Source organism: Trichechus manatus, unplaced genomic scaffold (assembly GCF_000243295.1).
Source record: "Trichechus manatus latirostris isolate Lorelei unplaced genomic scaffold, TriManLat1.0 scaffold00006, whole genome shotgun sequence".
NCBI classification, from domain to species: Eukaryota; Metazoa; Chordata; class Mammalia; order Sirenia; family Trichechidae; genus Trichechus; species Trichechus manatus.
In genome coordinates, this window is record NW_004443942.1 from 14,258,075 (window position 1) to 14,279,176 (window position 21,102).

The 21,102-nt window shown below is 40.3% G+C and overlaps 1 protein-coding gene across 1 annotated transcript in view; it reads left to right on the forward strand.

The window, feature by feature from the left end:
* The first annotated feature begins 12,321 nt into the window (after positions 1 to 12,321).
* Positions 12,322 to 21,102, forward strand: part of SLC17A6 (solute carrier family 17 member 6) — a 49,131-nt gene continuing 40,350 nt past the window's right edge. Inside the window, exons 1-3 of the mRNA XM_004369717.1 lie at positions 12,322 to 12,566; positions 15,207 to 15,459; positions 17,140 to 17,258. Coding sequence (XP_004369774.1) covers positions 12,481 to 12,566; positions 15,207 to 15,459; positions 17,140 to 17,258 — 458 coding nt within the window. The 5' untranslated portion in view covers positions 12,322 to 12,480. The remainder of the gene's footprint in view (positions 12,567 to 15,206; positions 15,460 to 17,139; positions 17,259 to 21,102) is intronic.

Here is a 21,102-nt window from a genome sequence, read left to right on the forward strand (position 1 = left end):
GAGCAAGCAGAGGTCTTCAGCCTGTCACCTGACCCACAGATTTGGGACTTGGCTAGCCCCCTCAATTGTGCAAGCCATTTCCTTGAAGTAAATTTCTCTCTGAATATATCTATATACACTTCACTGGTTTTGCTCCTCTATAGCACAGACAATGTAAGTCTAGACTAAGACAGTAAATGTGTGTGTAAGAGAGAACAAGATAGAGAAGGAGTTAAAACTAATTCCTCTTCTTTCAAAAGGGGATATCAACAGATAAGTCAAAAATTATAAATCGGTCAATGCGTATAGCACTTATTCTGTGCCAGGCAGTATTCTTCTTCTTCTTTTTTTAGAATATTTTATTGTGTTTCCAGTGAAGGTTTGCACAGTAGGTTAGGTTCCCATTCAACAATTTCTACACAAATTGTTCAGTAACATTAGTTACATTCTTCACAATGCATGAACAGTCTCAATTTTTTCTTCTAGTTGTTTTGTTTCCATTAATCTAGTTTCCCCACCCTCTTACATTTTCATCTTTGTTTTAACGTAATTGTTGACCATTTGGTCTCATATAGATGATCTTTTAGTAGAGCACATTACTCACGGGTGATATTCTTTATTTTGTTAACCAATCTGTTATTTAGCTAAAAGGTGACCTCAGGGGTTAGTTTTAGTTCAAGGTTTACAGAGTGTCTCAGGGTAATAGTTCTGGGGAGTCCTCCAGTCTCAACCGGTCCAGCAGGTCTGGTTTTTTTATTTTTGTTTTTTTAATAATTTGAGATTCTATTCCACATTTTTTTCTCCCATTCCATCAGGGTCCATCTATTGTGGCCCTGATTAGAACAGTTAGTAATGGTAGCTAGGCACCATCTAGTTTTTCTGATCTCAGGGTAGATGAGGCTGTGGTTTGTGTAGATTCTTAGTCCTGTAGGCTAGTTACTTCTTTGAGTCTTTGATTTCCTTCTTTCTCTTTTGCTCTGGTTGAGTAGAGACCAATAGTTGTATCTTAGATTGCTGCTTGCAAGCTTTTAAGACCCAGACACCATTCACCAAGTTAGGATGTAGAACATAAACTTTATGAACTATATATGCCAATTGACTGAGATGTCTCACAAGATTATAATTTAATCCTTCAAACCCAGAAAACTAATCCCATGAGGTGACTGGTTATGTTTAAGAAATATCTGTAACTGTGCCCCATATGTGCTTTATTATATATATGAATATATATATGGCCAGGAACTCTTTTAATATATACATATATGTATATTTTCCTTTAATAGTCTCTAAAAAACCTATAATGCCAGTGCTAATATTATCCTATTTTTTTTAAATTGGAAGTAAATATCAAAAGAAATAACTAAAATAGTTGAAAGTACTGCCACCTGGTAGCAATAACTTTCAGTAGACGGAATGTGTCAAAGATCTGCAGTTTCAAATAAAAAAAAAAAAAAAACTTAAAAAAAAATTCCACTTTTAAGCTAGGTACATATATCACTTCAGTAAAGTAAAAAATATTAAACATAAATATATAATGGATTAGAGATATTTTTGTATTGTCTTACCTGCTATGACAAAAAAAGGGTTTTCATTTTTATCATTGTCAAATTTTGTCTCCCTATGATATGAAATAATGAGATATTGAAAATTACTCTCCCCTCCCTGTCTCCTCTCTTCTGATATTATAGCCTCTGAGGTAGGAAGAACTATAATGCTAAACTCTGTTCAAACAGTGGGATAACTATTGTACACATTTTGCTTGTTCTAATATTGTTTCAAGACCCAATTCAAGATTGAAGACTTTTCCTAGAAGAAAAATCCAAATGGTCAATAAAATAGGAGTCCATTTGCTTCCCAGTCTCAGTCTAAGAGATGTGAGTCCTATCAGATCCTTTGTCCTGAGGAAGAATTTTTAGATTATGAGTGTCTTCTACCTTGAGCCCAAGAGTAGGAAGAGTAAGGGTTGTTGGTTGATACCAATTGCCATTGACATATTTTCTTCTTTCTACTCACCAAAAAAATATAATTCCTTTTCCTCTCTAATATCTGCTATAATAACAGTGCTGAAACATAAGAATGGGCTAAGGAAATGAAATTTCCTTGCTGGAAAACAAGTTAGCCTACAGAAGCAATTTCCCAAGGCCATTTGACTCAATCACTTTCAGATTGATCTAAGCAAGAGACCCATGTCCGAATTCTATTCTGTTGTACTGTCTGTGTGTCTCTGAGTATTTGTCTTAATCTTTGAATGAATGGAAAGTGTGATTGTCGTATCGGAAAGAAGATTAATTTTTTAAAATATTTTATCAGCTCACATATAGACTCTTGTGATAGTCCCCTTATGACCTGGGACCCCTGTCTCTGTCTTCTCATCACACAATTTATCATATTATTGGCTGATTAAACTTCTTGGAATGTTACTGTGTTTGATCACATCATTTCCCTTATCATAAACATTTTAAATTTTTCTAAAATCTGAGCTCTCTGAAAACAAGATCTGCATCTTATTTATCTTTTTTCCCTGGTGCCCAGCAAAAGACCTGGCACATAGCCAAAATTTAGAAATGTTGAATCAAAATTTAATTGACTTAACTTGGAATTAAAGGCCTTCCTTTTCAGCCTTTCTAATATTCTGTCCTATGAGTATTCTTACATGATCCTTCCCTTTTCTCAGTGTTTTTAGTTTACATTCTAAACCTTAAATACCTCTACCCACTCTTCTTTCATCCATCCATTTCCCATTTGTATTAGTTTCCTGGGGCTGCTGTTGCAACAAAGTAGCACAAATTGGGTGGCGTTAAATAACAGAAATTTATTCTCTCACAGTTCTAGAGGATAGAAGTGTATACTTAGGGTGTCAATAGGGTCATGTTCTCTCTGAAGTCCCTAGGGAAAAATCCTTTCTTGTCTCTCCCAGCTTCTGGTAGCCTCAACCATTCCTTGGCTTGTGGCAACATAACTCCAATTGCCTCTGTCTTCACAAGGCCATCCTCCCTTTGTATCTCTCTGTCTGTGTGTCTTCTGCTCTTTTTATAAGAATATCAGTCATACTGGATTAGGACCACCTTACTCCAGTATGACCTCATTCTAAGTTACTCAATTACTACTGCAAATACCCTAGTTCCAAATAAGTTCACATTCACAGATACTGGAGGTTAGGATTTCAACATATAATTTTCAGGGACACAATTCAACTCAGAACACTACCTACCCAATACTTGTAAGGTGTTATATCAAGATTGTCTCAGCTGCAAGTAATGGAAACCTCAGCTCAAATGCACTTAAATTTTAATTAGAATGGGCTTGATTGGCTCAAAAATTTAAAAAGTTAGTCTAGTTAGGTTTCAGGTGTGGTTTGATCAAAGCTCTAACTCTGTTTCTCTGCAATGAATGGCTGACAGAATAGAAAATCAATATCCAAAGAGTTCAAATGAATGGACCCAGGTCTCTCTTTTCTACATGATAATATCTGCCATGGTTCTCATAACAATATTGTTGTGCTGGTGGTGTTCTGTTGAGTGGATTCTGACTCACAGAGACCCTATAGGACTGAGCAGAACTGCCCCACAGGCTTTCCTAGGCTGTAATCTTTAGGGCAGCAGATAGCCAGGTCTTTTCTTCCTGGGCGTGTCTGGTGGATTTGAACCTCTAATTTTTCAGTTAGCAGCCGAGTGCTTAACCATTGGGGCACCAGTTTTCCTTCATAACAATCTTAAAGTGTTATTATCATAACCCTCCCCCACAGGCACTGAAAATTGGTAAGAGGTGCCCTTTTTCAGCGTCTATCAGTGCTCTTTTCTTATTTGTGCTGGAAAAAAAATGCAGACGATATTAATAGTGTGTGAAACATGTTTGCTGGCTAACTTTCAAACGGTTTAAATCAACCTGCTTTATGTTGACCTTTAACGCAAAGAACTGTTTTTCTCTTTTTACCACGAGAGGGCAGCAGTTAGAAAATAGTTACCACCACCCTGTTTTTCTTTAATAGCTATCTCAGTATCTTTTTGTTGCTGTTGTTGTTGTCTTTGTGTTTATTTACCCAGAATTGTAATTAGACTATGCTTACAGCAGTTGAATATTCTGGATTTTAAATATTCTGTCCAACTGACAAATTGTGTATTCAGATTTTTGTTTTGGAAAACGTCACTCTAAATATTCTAAAGTGGAAATCCCCCACCCTCTGCCTCTTGATTGCTCAAGTAGATTAGAAAATACAGTTAAATCGAAAATCTCCAGGTGTTTGCAGCCAAATGGGAGATTTCAATAATGTTAGATGCCTCCTTTTACAGAGGATAGAATTCCACAGTCTTGAATGACTAACTTGTCATTACTTCCAGAGGAAGAGAATTAGTTATCCAGGATGATGAAAGCAAAGTTTGATCTATATAGGACCCAAAGGGAGGCATTTCAATTAGGTTAAGTTTTCTTCATACCCAGATAATATTACATATTGTCACTCCATCTATTTATTTATCTGTAAAAGACATTAAATCATGATGATATTTGCATTGGTTGCCTTCAAATTAAAGTATGTTTTTATTTTGTTATTTTTACAAGTTACGTATCTTTCCTGATTTTGCTTTTCCAATCTTCCTTTATACAATTATGCCTTTTACTCTAAGAGAATTTTTTTTTTTTTTTTTTAGTTTAAAGAGGATAATAATTTCAAAGTCCTTTCAAGGTCTCTATGAGTCAGAATCGACTTGACAGCAACAGGTTTTTGGTTTTGTAGTGTATCGCATTATGTATATTGTGGAATTCAAAATTAGAAATAATTCCATGGCATTGAAAGAGCAGCATTTGATCTCTATTTAAAAACTTGGATTTCCCCAAGGCACAATGGTGCCTCATGAATTAAGATTTTTTTTTTCCCCTTGAGTACAGAAAGAAAGAACTGGAATAGACATAGAAATCTTTATAATGGGAAATTCAAATACAGAGTAGATGCACACATGAAGAACACACTGCATACATGATTACATACGTGCATTTTTGGTCGTTAAAACAGATGCTTAAGGTAACTATGTACATTTCTTTAAAACTCCCTGCTTCCAGTTTTTTAATCAGACAGCTCACAGAGAAATCAAAGGACAGTTTATACTAGGCCACTAAATACAGCAGTGCAGAGTATTGGGTTATGTACCAGATGTGGTTCTCAGGACAAACTAACTTATTTCTTCTGTCTCTGGCTCTCAAGAAATTGTATAATGATAATTTCTTGGAAATGTCTCTGAGGCTAACACTGCAAAGTAAAGTCAAATAAAGCTGAATGAAAAACTCCCCACTTAGGACCATGGTCTCAGGGAACATCTAGCTCAGTTGGCATGACACAGCTTATAAAGACAATGCTCTACATTCTACCTTGGTGAGTAGTGTCTGGGGTCTTAAAAGCCTGTGAGCAGCCATCTAAGATACTCCACTGGTCTCATCCCTTCAGGAGCAAGGGAGAATGAAGAGAACAGGATACAAGGAAAAGATTAGTCTGAAGGACTAATTGTCCACAGCTACCAAGACCTCCACCGGAACAAGTCCAGTACAGCTAGATGGTGCCCGGCTACCACCACTGACTCCTCTGACAAGGGTCACAACAGAGGGTTCTGGACAGAGCTGGAGAAGGATGTAGAACAAAATTCTAACTCACAAAAAAAAAGACCAGATTTACTGGCCTAAAGGAGACTAGAGAAACCCCGAGAGTATGGCCCCCGGACACCCTTTTAGCTCAGTGGTGAAGTTACCTCCAAGGTTCACTGTTCAGCCTGGGAATGGACAGCCCCATAAAACCAAATGAGGCTAACGAGGTACAGGAGTCCAGTGACAAGGGCCAGAAGGCAGAAGGGGACAAGAAAGCTGGTGATAGGGAACCCAAGGTTGAGTAAGGATATTGTTGATGTGTTGTGAGATTGTTAACCATTGTCATAGGGCAACATTTGTAGTAACTGTTAAATGAGAAACTATTTTGTTCTGTAAGCCTTCATCTTAAGTGAGAATAACAGCACAATAGGAAGAGTGTAGTCAATGTCACTGAACTGTGCATGTAGAAATTTTTGAAATGGTGTATCTTTGTATTTTCACCAAAAAAAAAGGTTGAGAAGTTAGAAGGTTGATATGTTGTGGGGTTCTTAACCAATGTCATAAAACAACACGTGTACTACTGTTTCATGAGAAACTATTTGTTCTGTAAGCCTTCACCTGAAGTAAAATAAAAAAATAAAAAGAAAAAAAAAACTCCCCACTTAAAAACCCTTGATAAGAAAAAAGGCACAGATGAATCCTAGAGCTTATCTGTATAGCCTAAACCTGAAAGAAGTATGTAATTATCAGAGTGAAACTTGATTTAGGAATTCAAAGTCAAATAAAGCCATACTGTCAAAACGCTTTTTAAAGCAATTTTCTCTTTAGGAATGTTCACTATCTATGTCTATTATAAAAAACTACAAACCGGCGCTGAGTTAGTAGTGAGGAATGGAGTTTTCATTCTTGTGGAATCCAGATTTCTGAATTCCATGGAGGTTGAATGACTCACCCAAGCTATCACTCTGAGATAATTTTGAACCTTAAAAAGCAGAAACTGGTCTCCTAGAAGTCACTTTTAAGTCAAACAATAATCTAGCTTAATTTTTAAAGAATGTTTGCTTTAGATATTTTGCTCTTTTTGAGAATTATCTATGTACAGTTTCGGAAAATAGAAACTTGTAAGTTCAGACTAGAAGCTCTGTTTTAGGACCAGTGTCAGTGATTACTTTAATTGTTCTTCAAGACAATGCTCTACGGAATCCTGAATAACCAACCACAAGTTGTTTTATCACTTTATTGTTGTTCAAGACAATGCTTGCTATACGGAATCCAGTGTAACCACAAATTGTTTTACCAGTTCTATTCTGGCCCTTTTTTATGGCAATGTATAATTACTAGTGATAAGATGGAATATAAAAATATGGAAAAATCCTTCTTCTTTGAAACATTCTTGACTCTCTAGTTAGAAGTGTTGCCTGATTTGCAAATCATATATTAAATAAGCTTTAAATCAATTTCTGTTATTGGCTTAATATTTTTTATTTTAGCAATGGGTTTGCTATTACCCAGAAAAGGGCCTAACTGACAGTAGGTGCAAATATCTGTTCAATGAATATTTATTAAAATAATAAACAGAAACTGTCACATTCAAAACATCAGAAGTGAACACCCTGAAGTATTTCTTAGAATATATTTTCCTTAAAAACACCTTAGCTGAGATTTATGAATAGCCTTAAATATGATGCCTTTATCTCCACCACTCCCCACCCCCTACCACCCCCTGCCCCACCAGGAGGGAAGGAAACTCACCAAACACATTACTATTTCAAAATATTTATACAATGATCACACTTTATTCTATTCAAACTACAACCTTTAATTTTTTTCTAGTGATTGCCATACCATCTCTAAATCTTCTACAGTGAAGTTTCCTTATAATAACTGGTTAATTGAAAGGATTCTCAGACAATCTGCTTATTTCTAAAGACGTTTAGTATCTGACCTGACAATTGTAAATGTATTACCCACAAAAGAAACTTCATATTTTTAGATGTAAATTTTAATTTACCTGTTGCCATCGAGTCAATTCGGACGCATAGTGACCCTATAGGACAGAGTAGAACTGCCCCATGGGATTTCCAAGGCTGTAAATCTTTATGGAAGCAGACTGCTGCATCTTTCTCCGAAGAGTGGCTGGTGGATTTGAACTGCTGACCTTTGTTAAGCCAAGTGCTTAAGCACTGCACCACTAGGGCTCTTAAATTTTAATTTAACAAATACAAAAGGAGACGAAGGAAAAAAACGAAAAACGGTAATTTTAATTACTCAAGGACCACAGTTGCTTCTAAAATATTAACATAACCTTCCACCAGAGGGCAATGTTTGCAAGACATTTAAATGATCCCTACAATAGAAGAAAAGTTATTTCCTCAGACAGGGATGTAAATAAATGCATACCAACCACTGCTGTTGAGTAGTATCTTATGTAGATTTCAAAGAATGCTATGAATAGAAAACAGAGATTGTCTGTTAATACAATTATTTAAACAAATGCATGTAAAATTCAATATCTACTCATAGTAAAAAAACAAAAGGCAATAAATTGACTTATTCAAATATATAAGAAGTTGAGAAAAGAAGCTCATTTCTATACATTACTGGAGTTTTTTTTTCAGTACACTGTTAGCCATTTAGCTCAAATATAATGTAAAAATCTTACGATGAGGAGAAGCAAAGGAAAAGTGGTTTTACATCAATGAGTAATTAATAAAAAATTCATAGAATTTTATAAGTGGAAGGAATAATAAAGAAAACTTACTACAAGCCTTTATTTATGTAAATGAAGAAACTGAAGTTTATTAAAGTGACTAATTCAAAGTTCTAGTGATGATCACCAGAAGAATCAGAATCCAAACTCAAGTCAGCTGATTTCCGTGTTCCATATGCTAATTACCCAATACTCAAAGTGTTGTCCCTGGGCAAGCAGCCCTAAAACTTAGAACTGTTCAATCTCAAGCTCCACTCTAGGCTTATTGAATCAGAATCTGTGTTTCAACAAGATTGTAAATTGTGAGATGTATGCTTTCACCCATGGTGCTTCCTCATTACTGGTTACATGACTTCAGACAATGTATTAAATCTCATTTTACTCCTCAATAAAATAGGAATAAAACTATTTTAGCTTAAAGAATAATTACGAGGAATAAATGAAATCATGTAAATGAAAGGCATTCATAAATTGTAATATGTTGAACATGTTCATACATCCAATGAGACACTCTCCTTTCATTGTTGAGTATTTGGGAAGGCGGCATAATTCTTCCCCTACAGGAAGAGTTGCCTAATGATGCAATTTTGCTGTTGTTGATGTTAGTTGCCCTTGAGTTAGCTCATATACAAAGAACAAAATGCTGCCTGTTGCCCAGTCCTGGGCCATCTTCACTGTTGTTCGTATGTTCAAATCCATTGTTATGACCACTGAGTATTTTAAGTAGCTTCTAACCTAGGGGGCTCACCTTCCAGCACTATATTGGACAATATTCTATTGCAATTCACAGGGTTTTCATTGGCTGATTTTCATAAATAAATCATCAGGCATTTCTCCTAATTTGTCTCAGTCTGGAAGCTCCACTGAAACCTGTACACCATGGCGACCCTGTTAGTATTTGAAATAGGGTGACATAGCTTCCAGCATCACAGGAGCACACGAGTTAGCACAGTATGACAAACTGACAGGATACAATTTTAGGCCCTGTTTAAATTGCATGGAAGATATTGTGGGTAAGAGAGGGTGTCCAGAAAAAGAAAGCTTTTCTTGATATCCCTAAAATAATATCATACCTGTTTCTACTAATATTTGTTTGTAGAAAGATAAACTGGTAAATTTAGGGTAAAAAAATTAGTGTTTGGAATTTGGTACTCTACATGAAGAAAATCTGTTGGGTTAGTAGATAGTGTCTGAATATATGTCTCCTGTATTTGGGAGTAGGAATTAATTTAAGGATGCCATAAATGGCATTCTTCAGTATCAGGTGGCCTTGTAACAACTCTTGTAATCTTCCACATGTAAGTTTTCCCCTTGTTCATGACTTTGTGCAAGATATTGCCTCTGGTTGGGATGCTCTCCAAGTACCAATACCCCTCCCCACCCAATTCCACTGGGCTGGCATCACCTACACAGGGCTAAATTTCTTTTAAATTATTAAGACTGAAAAGGACACATCACCTCCTAAAATCCTTTCCCTCCCAAGCTGAGTTATTTAACTTGTCTAATTCCACCCACAAGGATTTGTAATTGTATTTCATGTGTCTATTTCCCAAATTGCTTATAAGATTTTTGAGCAGGCATTCATAGAACCTAGTGCAATTCATGGCACTCAATGAATATTTTTAGAATGAATAAATCAATATTAATAGTTATCCTGATTCAGGCACTCAGTTAACCTATCAACAGAATGTAGGAGAGAGACAAACGACACTTATGTCATTAAAAGTGAACGTAATTATTTTACTCTAGATACAATGCTTTTGTGTTGGATTTATAGGGCTTGGTGTCCCCTCAGGAAAGTATCGTAGTGGTGGTTTAGATCTCTAGTCATTTGGGGTAATATTTAAGCAGGAGTACTTCGGGGGATCATTTTTTTATCACCATCATAGCTTCACAGATATTTAATTATGACTATGTTTTTTTCATAACTTTGCAAATTTCCAAAGTCATGGGTATCTCTAAATTTATCAAATTGAATGAATTGCTCACTATGGATTTGACAAATATAGATATTTTGAAAAGTGCTTAGAAGAATCAAGTCCTAAATAGCTTGAATCTTATGTCTGCAGGGAGGTAGTTCGTTGAGGCGTTTTTTTTTTCCTTTCTTTCTCATACTTGATGTCTTTTGTGGATAGATACTATGTTGAGGTATTCCAGAGCTTTATAAAAATATGGTTCAATTTTTTTGGTGATACACATTTTAATGCATATTTATCAAAATAAGGGAAAGACACCTCTGGTATCATTTTCTTTATCATCATTCATCATGGAATATAATTTGATGATGATCTCATTTAATAATAGCAGATGGTTTTAGCTACTTTAGATTATTTCTTTATGCTGTCCATTCAGCTTATATATATTTGATGTATCATTTAGCTGATTCAGGGAACATTCTTGCATGATTCTGTGTTTAGATCCATGCTTCAGGGTCCTGAAGTAAAATGTACTCCCCCTGTTGGTGTCAATGAAATCCAAGGTTTTTGACCTTGAAAATGTAGTTCAAGGCCAATCTGTTTTTTAAGCATTTGCTGAATTGTATCTAAGATGTTTGTGAGTCATGTGAAATGCATTAATAATTAATATTAAGCTAGCATAGTTTTCTTGCTTTGGTTAATGAAATGGATCCATTGATGCCATATCTATATATGTGAAACCAAAAGTCTTTCACGACTATCTGTGTTAAGAAAAGATAGTGTAAAGAAAAAAAATATAACAGCTATTAATATAAGTTTTTAAAATAAATCTTGGAAACACAATCAATGAAGTGTTTCAGAAGATGATAATTTGTTGATAAGCACAAGGCATAGCCACAAAATTCATCAGTTTATTGATATTTCAGCAGTGTGCTGTAAATTAGTTAAGTGAAGAAGCTTAAAATTTGCAAGAAATTTATATTAGACTTCCTGTCTTTCGTTTAACTGAGTTTACAGTTTCTCTCTCTCTCTCCCCCTTTCTCTCTTTTTCTTCTTTCTCCCCTTCTTTTCCTATCAGGGGTTAAAAAAAAAAAACACATGAACAATAGAATTATGCATTTTCTTGCAAACGTTGTATATTCAAGGGATCCCTGGTGCCCAGGAATATCGCAAACATAAGTGAAATACATTGTAATCTTCCTTCCTTGCAACACTGTCAGTGCTGGCGTCAGCGTGCAGGGCAAAACGTGGGAAACTAAAAGTCACTTGTCAATTTTTAATAAAGCCTTCGTCCCTTGTAGAGTCAAATGCACCATTCTCCCGGCAAACCCGGGATATGATGACATCTTCCCACTTGGTTTCCATAGCATCCATTCTTGAAGAGCCCCAGAATGGTCCTCGGTCAGGTTGATCCGCCCATCTCCCCTAGGTCAGATTGATCCGCCCATCTCCCCTAGGTCAGGTTGATCCGCCCATCTCCCCTAGAAAGTTGGCTTCCCCTTTTATTGAAACTTACTCTTGTCCGTGGTGCTGAACCATTTTGCCGAGACCCACTCAGAAGGGCGCTGTCAGCCGTGCTGAAAAAAATCTTCGCGGCCGCTGCCAAAATCAGAACGTGTATTTGTTATTTACTCACGTTCTCAAAGAACAGCAAGCCTTCTCCATCTTAATTCGACTCTATTGCAGAGCAGAGTTGCGCCGGCGTGAAGCAGATCATGGGCAGGGAGGAAAAACTAATAGCAGCATTGCTCACCTGAGACCTGACACGCTCCCATGAGTTTTGGAAGTGCTCTGCTCCTTACGGCAAAGACACCATTTTAAAAGTACTCTTCTTGTGACTTTACCCTTACACATATGGGTTCTTTGATACTTCCGCCCCCTCCTTTTAAAAGCCAGCGCAGATTCTGACGGCAATAAGCCCTTCAAAACCGGGAATTTACATTGTTTCTCAGTGAACTGACTTCCAGGACAAGGACTCCTCTGCACCCGCCCAAATACCATGGCACTGCGTGCGCCCTTTGCCACCGGATCCTCCCCTTCCAATGAGACTTTCTGATTGTGTCTACCAACTCTCCTATTAGGAAACCCGTGGGTTGCATGCAGCTATTCGGTTGTATTCTCGTTCTCTTCTCACTCTGCCTCCCCTCTCTCGCTCGCACTCTTACTGGAGGCACACTAATACCAATTCGCTGAGAAGAAAAAGCCAACAACTACCTTAAGCGATTCAGACAATATGCGCAACCCCCTCCTTTCATAGCGATAACTATTTAAGTCTGGCAGCAGCCGACACTAGTCTTTGCAAGAATGGAGTCGGTAAAACAAAGGATTTTGACCCCAGGAAAAGAGGGTTTAAAGAATTTTGCTGGGAAATCCCTCGGCCAGATCTACAGGTAAGAGAAAGCAAAACCATGCCTGCCTGGGGCTCAGCATAAAAAAAAATCTGCAGGGCCATTTCTGCAAACCCTGGTTGCTTAGAGAGATTGTAATATGATCAGAAAGTCTTTTGTTGCTCCTTGCTGAGCCGGGCTGCTCTGGAAACCTGTTTATTAATTCAGGAATGTTGCACTAAATGAACCTGTCTGTTGTGTGTATGTGTGTGTGTGATTTTTGTTTTGGGACCTGCAGATTCTCAGCCATTTCAACCCTGGAGTTATCCTCTTTACAATTGAGAAATGGTCAATACCTGGTCAAGGAGCCCTTCTTTTGGTGCTTAAAGCTACCCAGAATTAAATTATTTTGATGTAAATAAATGAGGAAAAAATAAAAGCCTCTAAAAATTAACTAAGACAATCCAAAGAGTAATGGCAAAAAGAAATTTAGATCCCAGCTTAAAAACCACTGGAATAGAGAATCCCCCAGTGGAATCTTCCTTCTGTACTAAAGGAAGGGGAATCAAAATATATCAATAATTGATAGGTGAAGCAGTTCCTCTCTCTGAACCTGAAACAATGTGTATGTATTTTAATTATGTGTCCTCGCCTAGAATTCTTTTTCTTGCATGGAAAATGCCACAGTGGTTGTAAGAATAATAACGGTCAAAATAGGTTTGAACCTACCAGAGATGATTTAAAAAAAAGAAAAGTTTATCCTCCCGATAGTCTCTATACTAATTATGCTGTAAATTTAACAAATTTAAAATCTTTCAAGTGTGTTACATTAATACACCTCTTCTTAAAAATGTGGACTACATCAAGAAGGGAGAGCTGAGAGAAACGTGCAAAACGATTCCAACAGGGCACTAATTTTCAAATTTGGGAAATTGAAGCCTTTTGAAATGTATAGGAAATGTAAAGAAATTGACTAAAGCGACTCCCTGTTTTCAAATCTCTTTGGTTCGGGTGGGCTTCAGGTAGGAGCCAACATGCTCCTATGCGGCAGTAGATACCGCAACGGCCCTGCAGCCCTGCAGCTGCCCCAAAAGAACTGTTCTTTCGCAGCCCAACTGCCATCAGATGGGGAGTTCAGCTTTGCATGTGTGAGCATACGAAGCCAGTGTAAAAAAAAAAAAAAAAAATCACATTAGATGATTTTTTTTCTCCCAGAATAAATAAATTACATTTTCTAACACTGGGGTTTAGGAATAAGCACTAAAATAGCCTAGAATATCTTTATGACTTATTCCCCAGGTGATATTTTGGAGAATATGAAAGTCGTACATTATTTTCTGGTAGCCTCAAATTGCTTTACCGCAATATCCCGAACTCTACATTTTTGGAATTGACCTAAATATTTCATTTGCTTCTGTGTGTGCATGAAAACAACCGTGAGTGAATATATATATCATTTAAAAAGCACATATACAAATAAATTACAAGGTTAGGAAAACTCTGCAAATTGTAAACGGAAAGGTTCTTTGTTGGAATATCGGAAGTATCAATCCCAAGATTTCACAGAGATGTTACCCTTTACATTATTCGTTTTTTGAACAGAAATTTCACGAGTATATTGTGAATTAGAACAACACTTACTGCCTTTAAGTAAAACCATTCCACCACTCCTCCTCTCCCTTCCCCCAGGGACGAAAGCGCGAAAGAACTGAATCCTACGGGTGAAATCTTCTGAAATACTATGCAAATTTTAAAAATAATAATTACTGTGAGATTTTCCACGTCGATGTGGAACATTTTAAACAGAGTTGATTGGGGCGCGTTTGTATATGTGGGAGTCGCATTTTATGGTTTTGAAAATGGGCCCGAGATTTTTCGGTGCTTGTAACCCAGATAGTAATGACGCAAGATTGTGAATAATTAATTATTCATGTTCTGGCAGTAGGAAGCTTAGGTGTCGGCCATATGTTGCGGAGGCCTTTGTTTCAAACTCGAGTAAAAAAAAAAAAAAAAAGTAAGATTTGTAAAGGGGGGTAAGCAGTGAACCTCGGGCTGGAGGAGGGGGAAGTAGAGTGTGTGACACTCAGCGTTCACAGCCCTTCTCCGCGTGGGCACTGGCAAGGGGACGCCTTAGTCCCTGGAGACCCTGGGCTCAGCTGGGAGGCGGGATCCCGGCGTCCTCAACCTGGAAAGCTTCAACTTGGCTGGAAAGAAAGGGGTAGCGTGGGTGCGAGGCTGTGGCAGGGTCCGCCCGCACCGGGGCAGCAATCCGGAGGCTGGGTAGCTGGATAACACCCACCGTCGCGGGGGTAAAGCACTGCGGAGGGAGGCGTCTACACTGGTGCCCGGCAGGCGCCGCTCGCATAACCCCTTCGCGCACAAACTGCAGACCCGCCAAGAAAGTCAGGCCCTAGTGGCGGGTGCGGCTAATCTGCAGGGTAGATCCTGAGGGAATGGGCAGGCTTTAGGCCTGAAGGTATTAAAATTGAAAGGTCGCTGCCAAGGGGAGGGAATGGGCATACTGCCAGAGGGCCTTGGGGGTCAGGAAACCAGGTGTCGTCCCACCCTAACCCCTGAGGGAGGAGAGAGCAGATCAGCGTCTGCCCCCCACCCTTGAGTCTCGAAGGCTGGGAGTGGGGAAGAATGCCGGCAATGGGTGCCTAACTCGCGGTGTCCTTGCCTCCCCCTCGCTCTGCCACGCAGGGTGCTGGAGAAGAAGCAAGACACCGGCGAAACCATCGAGCTGACGGAGGATGGGAAGCCCCTGGACGTGCCGGAGAAGAAGGCGCCGCTGTGCGACTGCACGTGCTTCGGCCTGCCGCGCCGCTACATCATCGCCATCATGAGCGGCCTGGGCTTCTGCATTTCCTTCGGCATCCGCTGCAATCTGGGCGTGGCCATCGTGGACATGGTCAACAACAGCACCATCCATCGCGGGGGCAAGGTCATCAAGGAGGTGGGCAGCTCCCGGATCGCGCCGGGCCGCCACGTAGCCTCGTAAAGCCACTTCACCTGTGCCAGCCCTGTTTTCCCCAACTGCAAGACGAAGGAAGGCCGGGATGCTCACTAAGTCCCCGTCTAGCTCTGCAAACCTAGAATGCACCGCAGTATTACTATCACCTCCCTTTCCGCTCCTGGAGCAAGTCGCTTCTGCTCTCTGGGCCTTTCTTTCCTCGTTTGCAAAGTAGAACAATAGTGCCGGGGTCACTAGGTTTTTGTGAAGTGTGGCTTCATACAAGGTGTATGCGCCTAGCCTAGCAGCTAGCTGGGCACAGAGTCGGTGACTAATAACGTCCGCTAAATTTAAATAAAAAATTTTCCTTTTACCCTAAGGAATGGGCAGCATATTATAATTTTTTCCTTACCTCCTCCAATTTCTTCCAAAACATTATTAATAATCAATATAAAACAGAAATCAAATCAAACTATGCGCATCTCGGCAGTTCCATCCAAGAGGACTTTAGGAAACTTAGCGGATGCGAGTAGGAGCCACAGCAGAAGAGTCTCCGGGGTATTGCGAGTCCAGCCTCGTTGTAATCTTACGGTTTGTTGGGGGTGGTGAGGCCTAGAGAGGGCAGAGTCACGTCAAGGTCGCAGAAACCCGAGAGTCCCCACTCTCTGTTTATGGACCAGGGTAGCCATAAGCCAGGCGGCGGAAGGATTGGTAGAGACATTCCAGAATGGGCTTTGGATGGGGAGAGGGGAGCTCCACTGATCCCCTGGGGAGTCCGGAGGACTCTGCAAATTGCGTTTAGTTTCAAAATTTTATTCAAACGGAGAAAAACTGTCCCCAGGTCCCTGGGCGGATAAGCACCCTTCCACCGTGCCGATGCGGGTAATTCGCCCCAGTTTAATTTGAGGCTCACCGCTTGGGGCCCAGCGGATGAGAGAAAGGCCCACGAGGGCCTGGGCGGCGGTAGGCCGCAACCTTCAGAGACATCCCTCGCCTACAGTTCTTACTTTCTGGAACACCCCTCCCTCCCCTCTGACTCTCTAAACTGCCCCGTCCGCTCCAAGTCTTTCCGGCTCCACTCCCATCCCCCCACTTTGCGAGGACATCCTTCCTGCACTTTCCGTCCCCATTTCCTTCCCCCAGATTTCCCTATTTGGGTCTCGAGTTAGCTTCATTTTCCAAGCGTCGCTACGTCCGCACCTGCCCAGGCCGCCGTCGGTTAAACGGACCCTAGTCCGGCGTCTCTCTCTCCCCAGCCGGCTAATGGAGAATCTGAATTTCCAAGATTGGGGTTGGACATTCTTACAATCTGAGCGGCAGACTTCCGGCCTGAGGGCGCTGCAGATTCCTCAGTCTGGTCCGACCTACCTGAAAGTCTTCAGGGAGCAAACCCTGGGTGCCTAGCGGAAGCCGCGTTGGTTATTTGGCTTGTCCCCGCTATTAATAACAATATATTTCGTTAATGAGCACGATTTTTCAGTTAAAAGAGGCATTTCTTCTCCATAACGGGGTATAGAATAGTTTTGTTAGGAAACAAAAATTCAGCCACCCCCACCCCGGGGATAGAGGGAGTGCCCCGGGGGTTGAGGGCTTTTGGGCCTGCGAACCATGAACGTGAGTTTCCAGCCCAAGAACTGATCATTTTCTTTCTCCCTCCGTTTGGTTTGTTTCCTACCCTCATAGAAAGCCAAATTCAACTGGGACCCAGAAACCGTGGGGATGATCCATGGTTCCTTCTTTTGGGGCTACATCATCACCCAGATTCCAGGCGGCTACATTGCTTCTCGGCTGGCGGCCAACAGGTAATGCACCGGCTCCGGGCTGGAGGGTGTCGGGCTGGGAACCTCAGAGAGGGCAGCGGAGGCTGCGGGGGTGGGGACGACAGCCCGTGGGTCTTGGGAACTCTGGGGAGCGGTCTCCTAGTCCGTTGGCTCCCCTGGAAGCTGGGGCGCTGGCGCCTTCTTCCAGAGGAAGACGCCCGAAAGAATTTGGGTCGCGCCAGGAAAGACGCAAACTGTCGAACCCTCTGCGGTGGTTGCCCATGTTTTTCGCGAAATGGTCAGCGTACATTGGGGCCGGGTAGGAGCTGAGGCTGGGACGGGCGTGGGCTCCGGGAGGGGGGCCGAGACCACCGCGCGGCCTAGGGGACAAAGGTGTAAGGGGCGTCACGTGCTGCGCTCCCGTCGGCGGGTCCCGCGGGTGCCCCGGCTCCCCGTGGCGCTGACCTCCAGGCTGGGGGCCTCGATCGCCCGCCCCAGAGCCCGCCCACATGGTGCTCTGGGTTCGCAGGATTGGTTTCTATGGAGGCTGGCGGCATTTCAGACCCCTGGGTGCGATTCCACCTGTTCCTGAGCTCCGCTGGGAAGGGGCGGGGTGGGCGGAGGCGCTCTTCTGCGGCCGGTGGCCTCCCGCCTTGCCGCAGGGGCTGCAGGCAAGGTCCTAGCGCCCGCCGCCACTAGTGCCCCCAGTGCTGTGATCAGAGGCGACCCGAAGCGCGGAGCGTCTGGACTGATGAAGTGGGAGTGTACGGATCAAGGAGCACATTCTGGCGACCAGAATGTGAACGTCAGCTTTGTTGGATTCTGTGTGCGTATTATCATAAACAAAACTATGTGCTCATTAAGTCTAGGAAAGAACCCAAGCACAGGGCCTCCCAGGTCTTACTACTTGTCATGACTTCGCGGCTTTCTTCAGACCTTGAACCATCATCTCCCGAAGTCACAATTTAGACGGAAGACTAGAGTTAGGCACCTCCCTAGTCATGGCCGCGTCTCCGCCTTTGTCACCTGGCTCCTGTCCACCTCTCGCTGAAATCTCCCAGGCTCCACCCGAGGCTTTTGTCACCTACTAGAAAAACATAAAGGTACCTTCTCGGTCCTCTCCAGGGCTTGGGGAGGAGTTCTTGGAGATTTATTTTAGTTTAGCATTCCTAGCAAGGGAAATTTTGGAGAGTCCTTCAGAATGTTGAGAGGAGAGTGCAATAGATTACGAAGAACTGTGACTTTGAATATCGTTTTTACCTAACAACAGGGATGACGAGCACTCAGACTCAGCAGGTGATAAGAAATAATTTTTAAAAACGAATCAGATGAAGATTATTAGCTGTGTGAGAAACCAATTTTATGGATGGAAAAAGCAAAGAAAACTTTGATAGTAGAAAAATTAAAAAAAATTCTCTTACATATTATTGATAAGGAATGTGTTTTCAAATCCCTAATGCATAATATCTTGAATCTTTTTTTTTCCCTTTAGGGAAAAATTATTTTCTGAAACAAACAAACTGCCCCCAAGAAGATACTCCAAACTTACATATATAAAATAATTTTACTTCAGGGGAAAACATTCAACAATGCACCAATAATAATAATAATAATGATACAGGAAGCCTAATATGATGTCAAATGAAGATATAATGGCCGTGCCTTTAATTCATTATTCAGAGTCAAAATCTTCAGCTTGCCAAATGTTAAAATGCTAACATTTTCCTGCCAGGAAAAGACAACAGGGATGCCCCAGCTTTCCCTCAGTGTAATGCTAGGAGGTCAATAAATAGGTTTTTCTGTTTTTTTTTTTAAAAAAGCAAGCTCATTGCTATCACTTGTGTGGTGTTTAGCAATGAAAAGACTGATACTGACTCAGGTTCTAATTTATTTGATAGATTTTCCTCAAAAAAAAATTCTGATTTTTAGAATTCTTATTTGGATCTGAATTCCCCTTAAATTTAAATTGGTATTCAAAGGAGGATAGCTTAATATTTTCACATACAATATCTTGTGCTTTACAAGGCTAAGAAAATCAAGTGAAGTATTATGAACATATTGAAAAATTATTGAGCGTAACTTTCTTATCACATCTTAGTATTTTGACATATTGGCTTTTTTTGTACAATAAAACAAATACAACTGAAAGCAGATTTTTAAAATCCATATAACACTTGCTTTTCTGGTTATAAAAATATTATGTGCTAAATGAGAAAATATATATAAAAGATAGTAGAAATCTTGAATAATTTCATCATCCAGAGACACCTATTACTATTATGTTGAATTCCCTGATAGCCCTAGAAAAGCTAGGACTTTTATCTTTTAAATTTTATCTTAAAACGTTTGTTCTTAACTCAAGATTTGAGAGGTTTTTTTTTAGAATTGGCTTGAAAGATGTATATTTCTTAATATATTATGATAGTTTTTCAACAACCATCAAAAGCAACACAGCAAGAACAGTTTTCCAACTACAAGTATTGTATGTCCATTCAAATAAGCTTCTCCCTACACATCATCTAATAGAACAAGATTTCCTTTGAGTGGTATACTGGGGACAGATTCCTTTCCCTCTACGTGTAAAAGGGGCTCCCATTGGAACGTGTTTGCTGTGGAATCACTGTTGTGTGCGGAACTGGAGTAATGGAACTGAGATGTGTGGAGACAGCTCCTCAAGAGAGAAGGAAGGGCTCCTGATTACATCTCCTGGCAAATTTCTGAATGAAAAACAAACAGCAATGACTTAATTTCTCTTTTTTACTGATTAACCAAAAATAGCCTCACTCTTGGTCACAATACAGATTCTTGGTCCCTTTTCTGGCACAAATCTCAGTATTTTTGCTTTCCTGCTCATGGCAGGAGGAGCTGGGGGATCAATGGAGGAAGTAAATTCCTTCCCAAGGGAGAGCTATTACATCATTTTTTCCTTTGTCTTTTGAAAAAGAGCTATTGCACACCATAGGGGAAAATTTAGTCACCTCCATGGGGAGCCATAGGATAGGAACTCAACTGAAGAATCATCACAAATTCTGTAGTATATTAAGATGAGAACATAATTAATATAGTAATACAAAGGTTGTTAGATGCCATCAAGTTTGTTCCGACTCATAGCAACCGTATGTGCAACAGAATGAAACACTGCCCAGTCCTGTGCCATCCTCACAATCATTGCTTTGTTTGAGCCCATTGTTGCAGCCACTGTGTGAATCCATCATGTCGAGGTCTTCCTCTTTTTTGCTGACCCTCTTCTTTACCAAGCATGATGTCCTTCTCCAGGGACTGGTCCCTCCTGATAACACGTCCAAACATAAGGCAAAGTCTTGCTATCCTTGGTTCTAAGGAACATTCTGGCTGTACTTTTTCCAAGATAGATTTATTCCTTCTTCTGGCAGCCCATAGTATATTCGTATTCCTCAGCAACACCATAATTCAAAGGCATTGATTCTTCTTTGGTCTTCCTTATTCATCGTCCACCTTTCACATGCATATGAGGTGATTGAAAGTACCATGGCTTGAGTCATGCACATCTTGGTCCACCAAGTGACATCTTTGCTTTTTAACACTTTAAAGAGGTCTTTTGCAGCAGATTTGCTCCATGCAATGCATCTTTTGATTTCTTGGTTATTACTTTTTTTTCTTTTTTTTTTATTGTACTTCAGGTGAAGGCTTACAGAACAAATAGTTTCTCATGAAACAGTAGTACAGATGTTGTTTTACGACATTGGTTAACAACTCCACAACTTATTAACCCTCTAACTTCTCAACTTTTTTTTTTTGGTGAAAATACACATAGGCAAAGATACACCATTTCAAAAATTTCTACATGCATAGTTCGGTGACATTGACTACGCTCTTCCAATTGTGCTGTTATTCTCACTTAAGATGA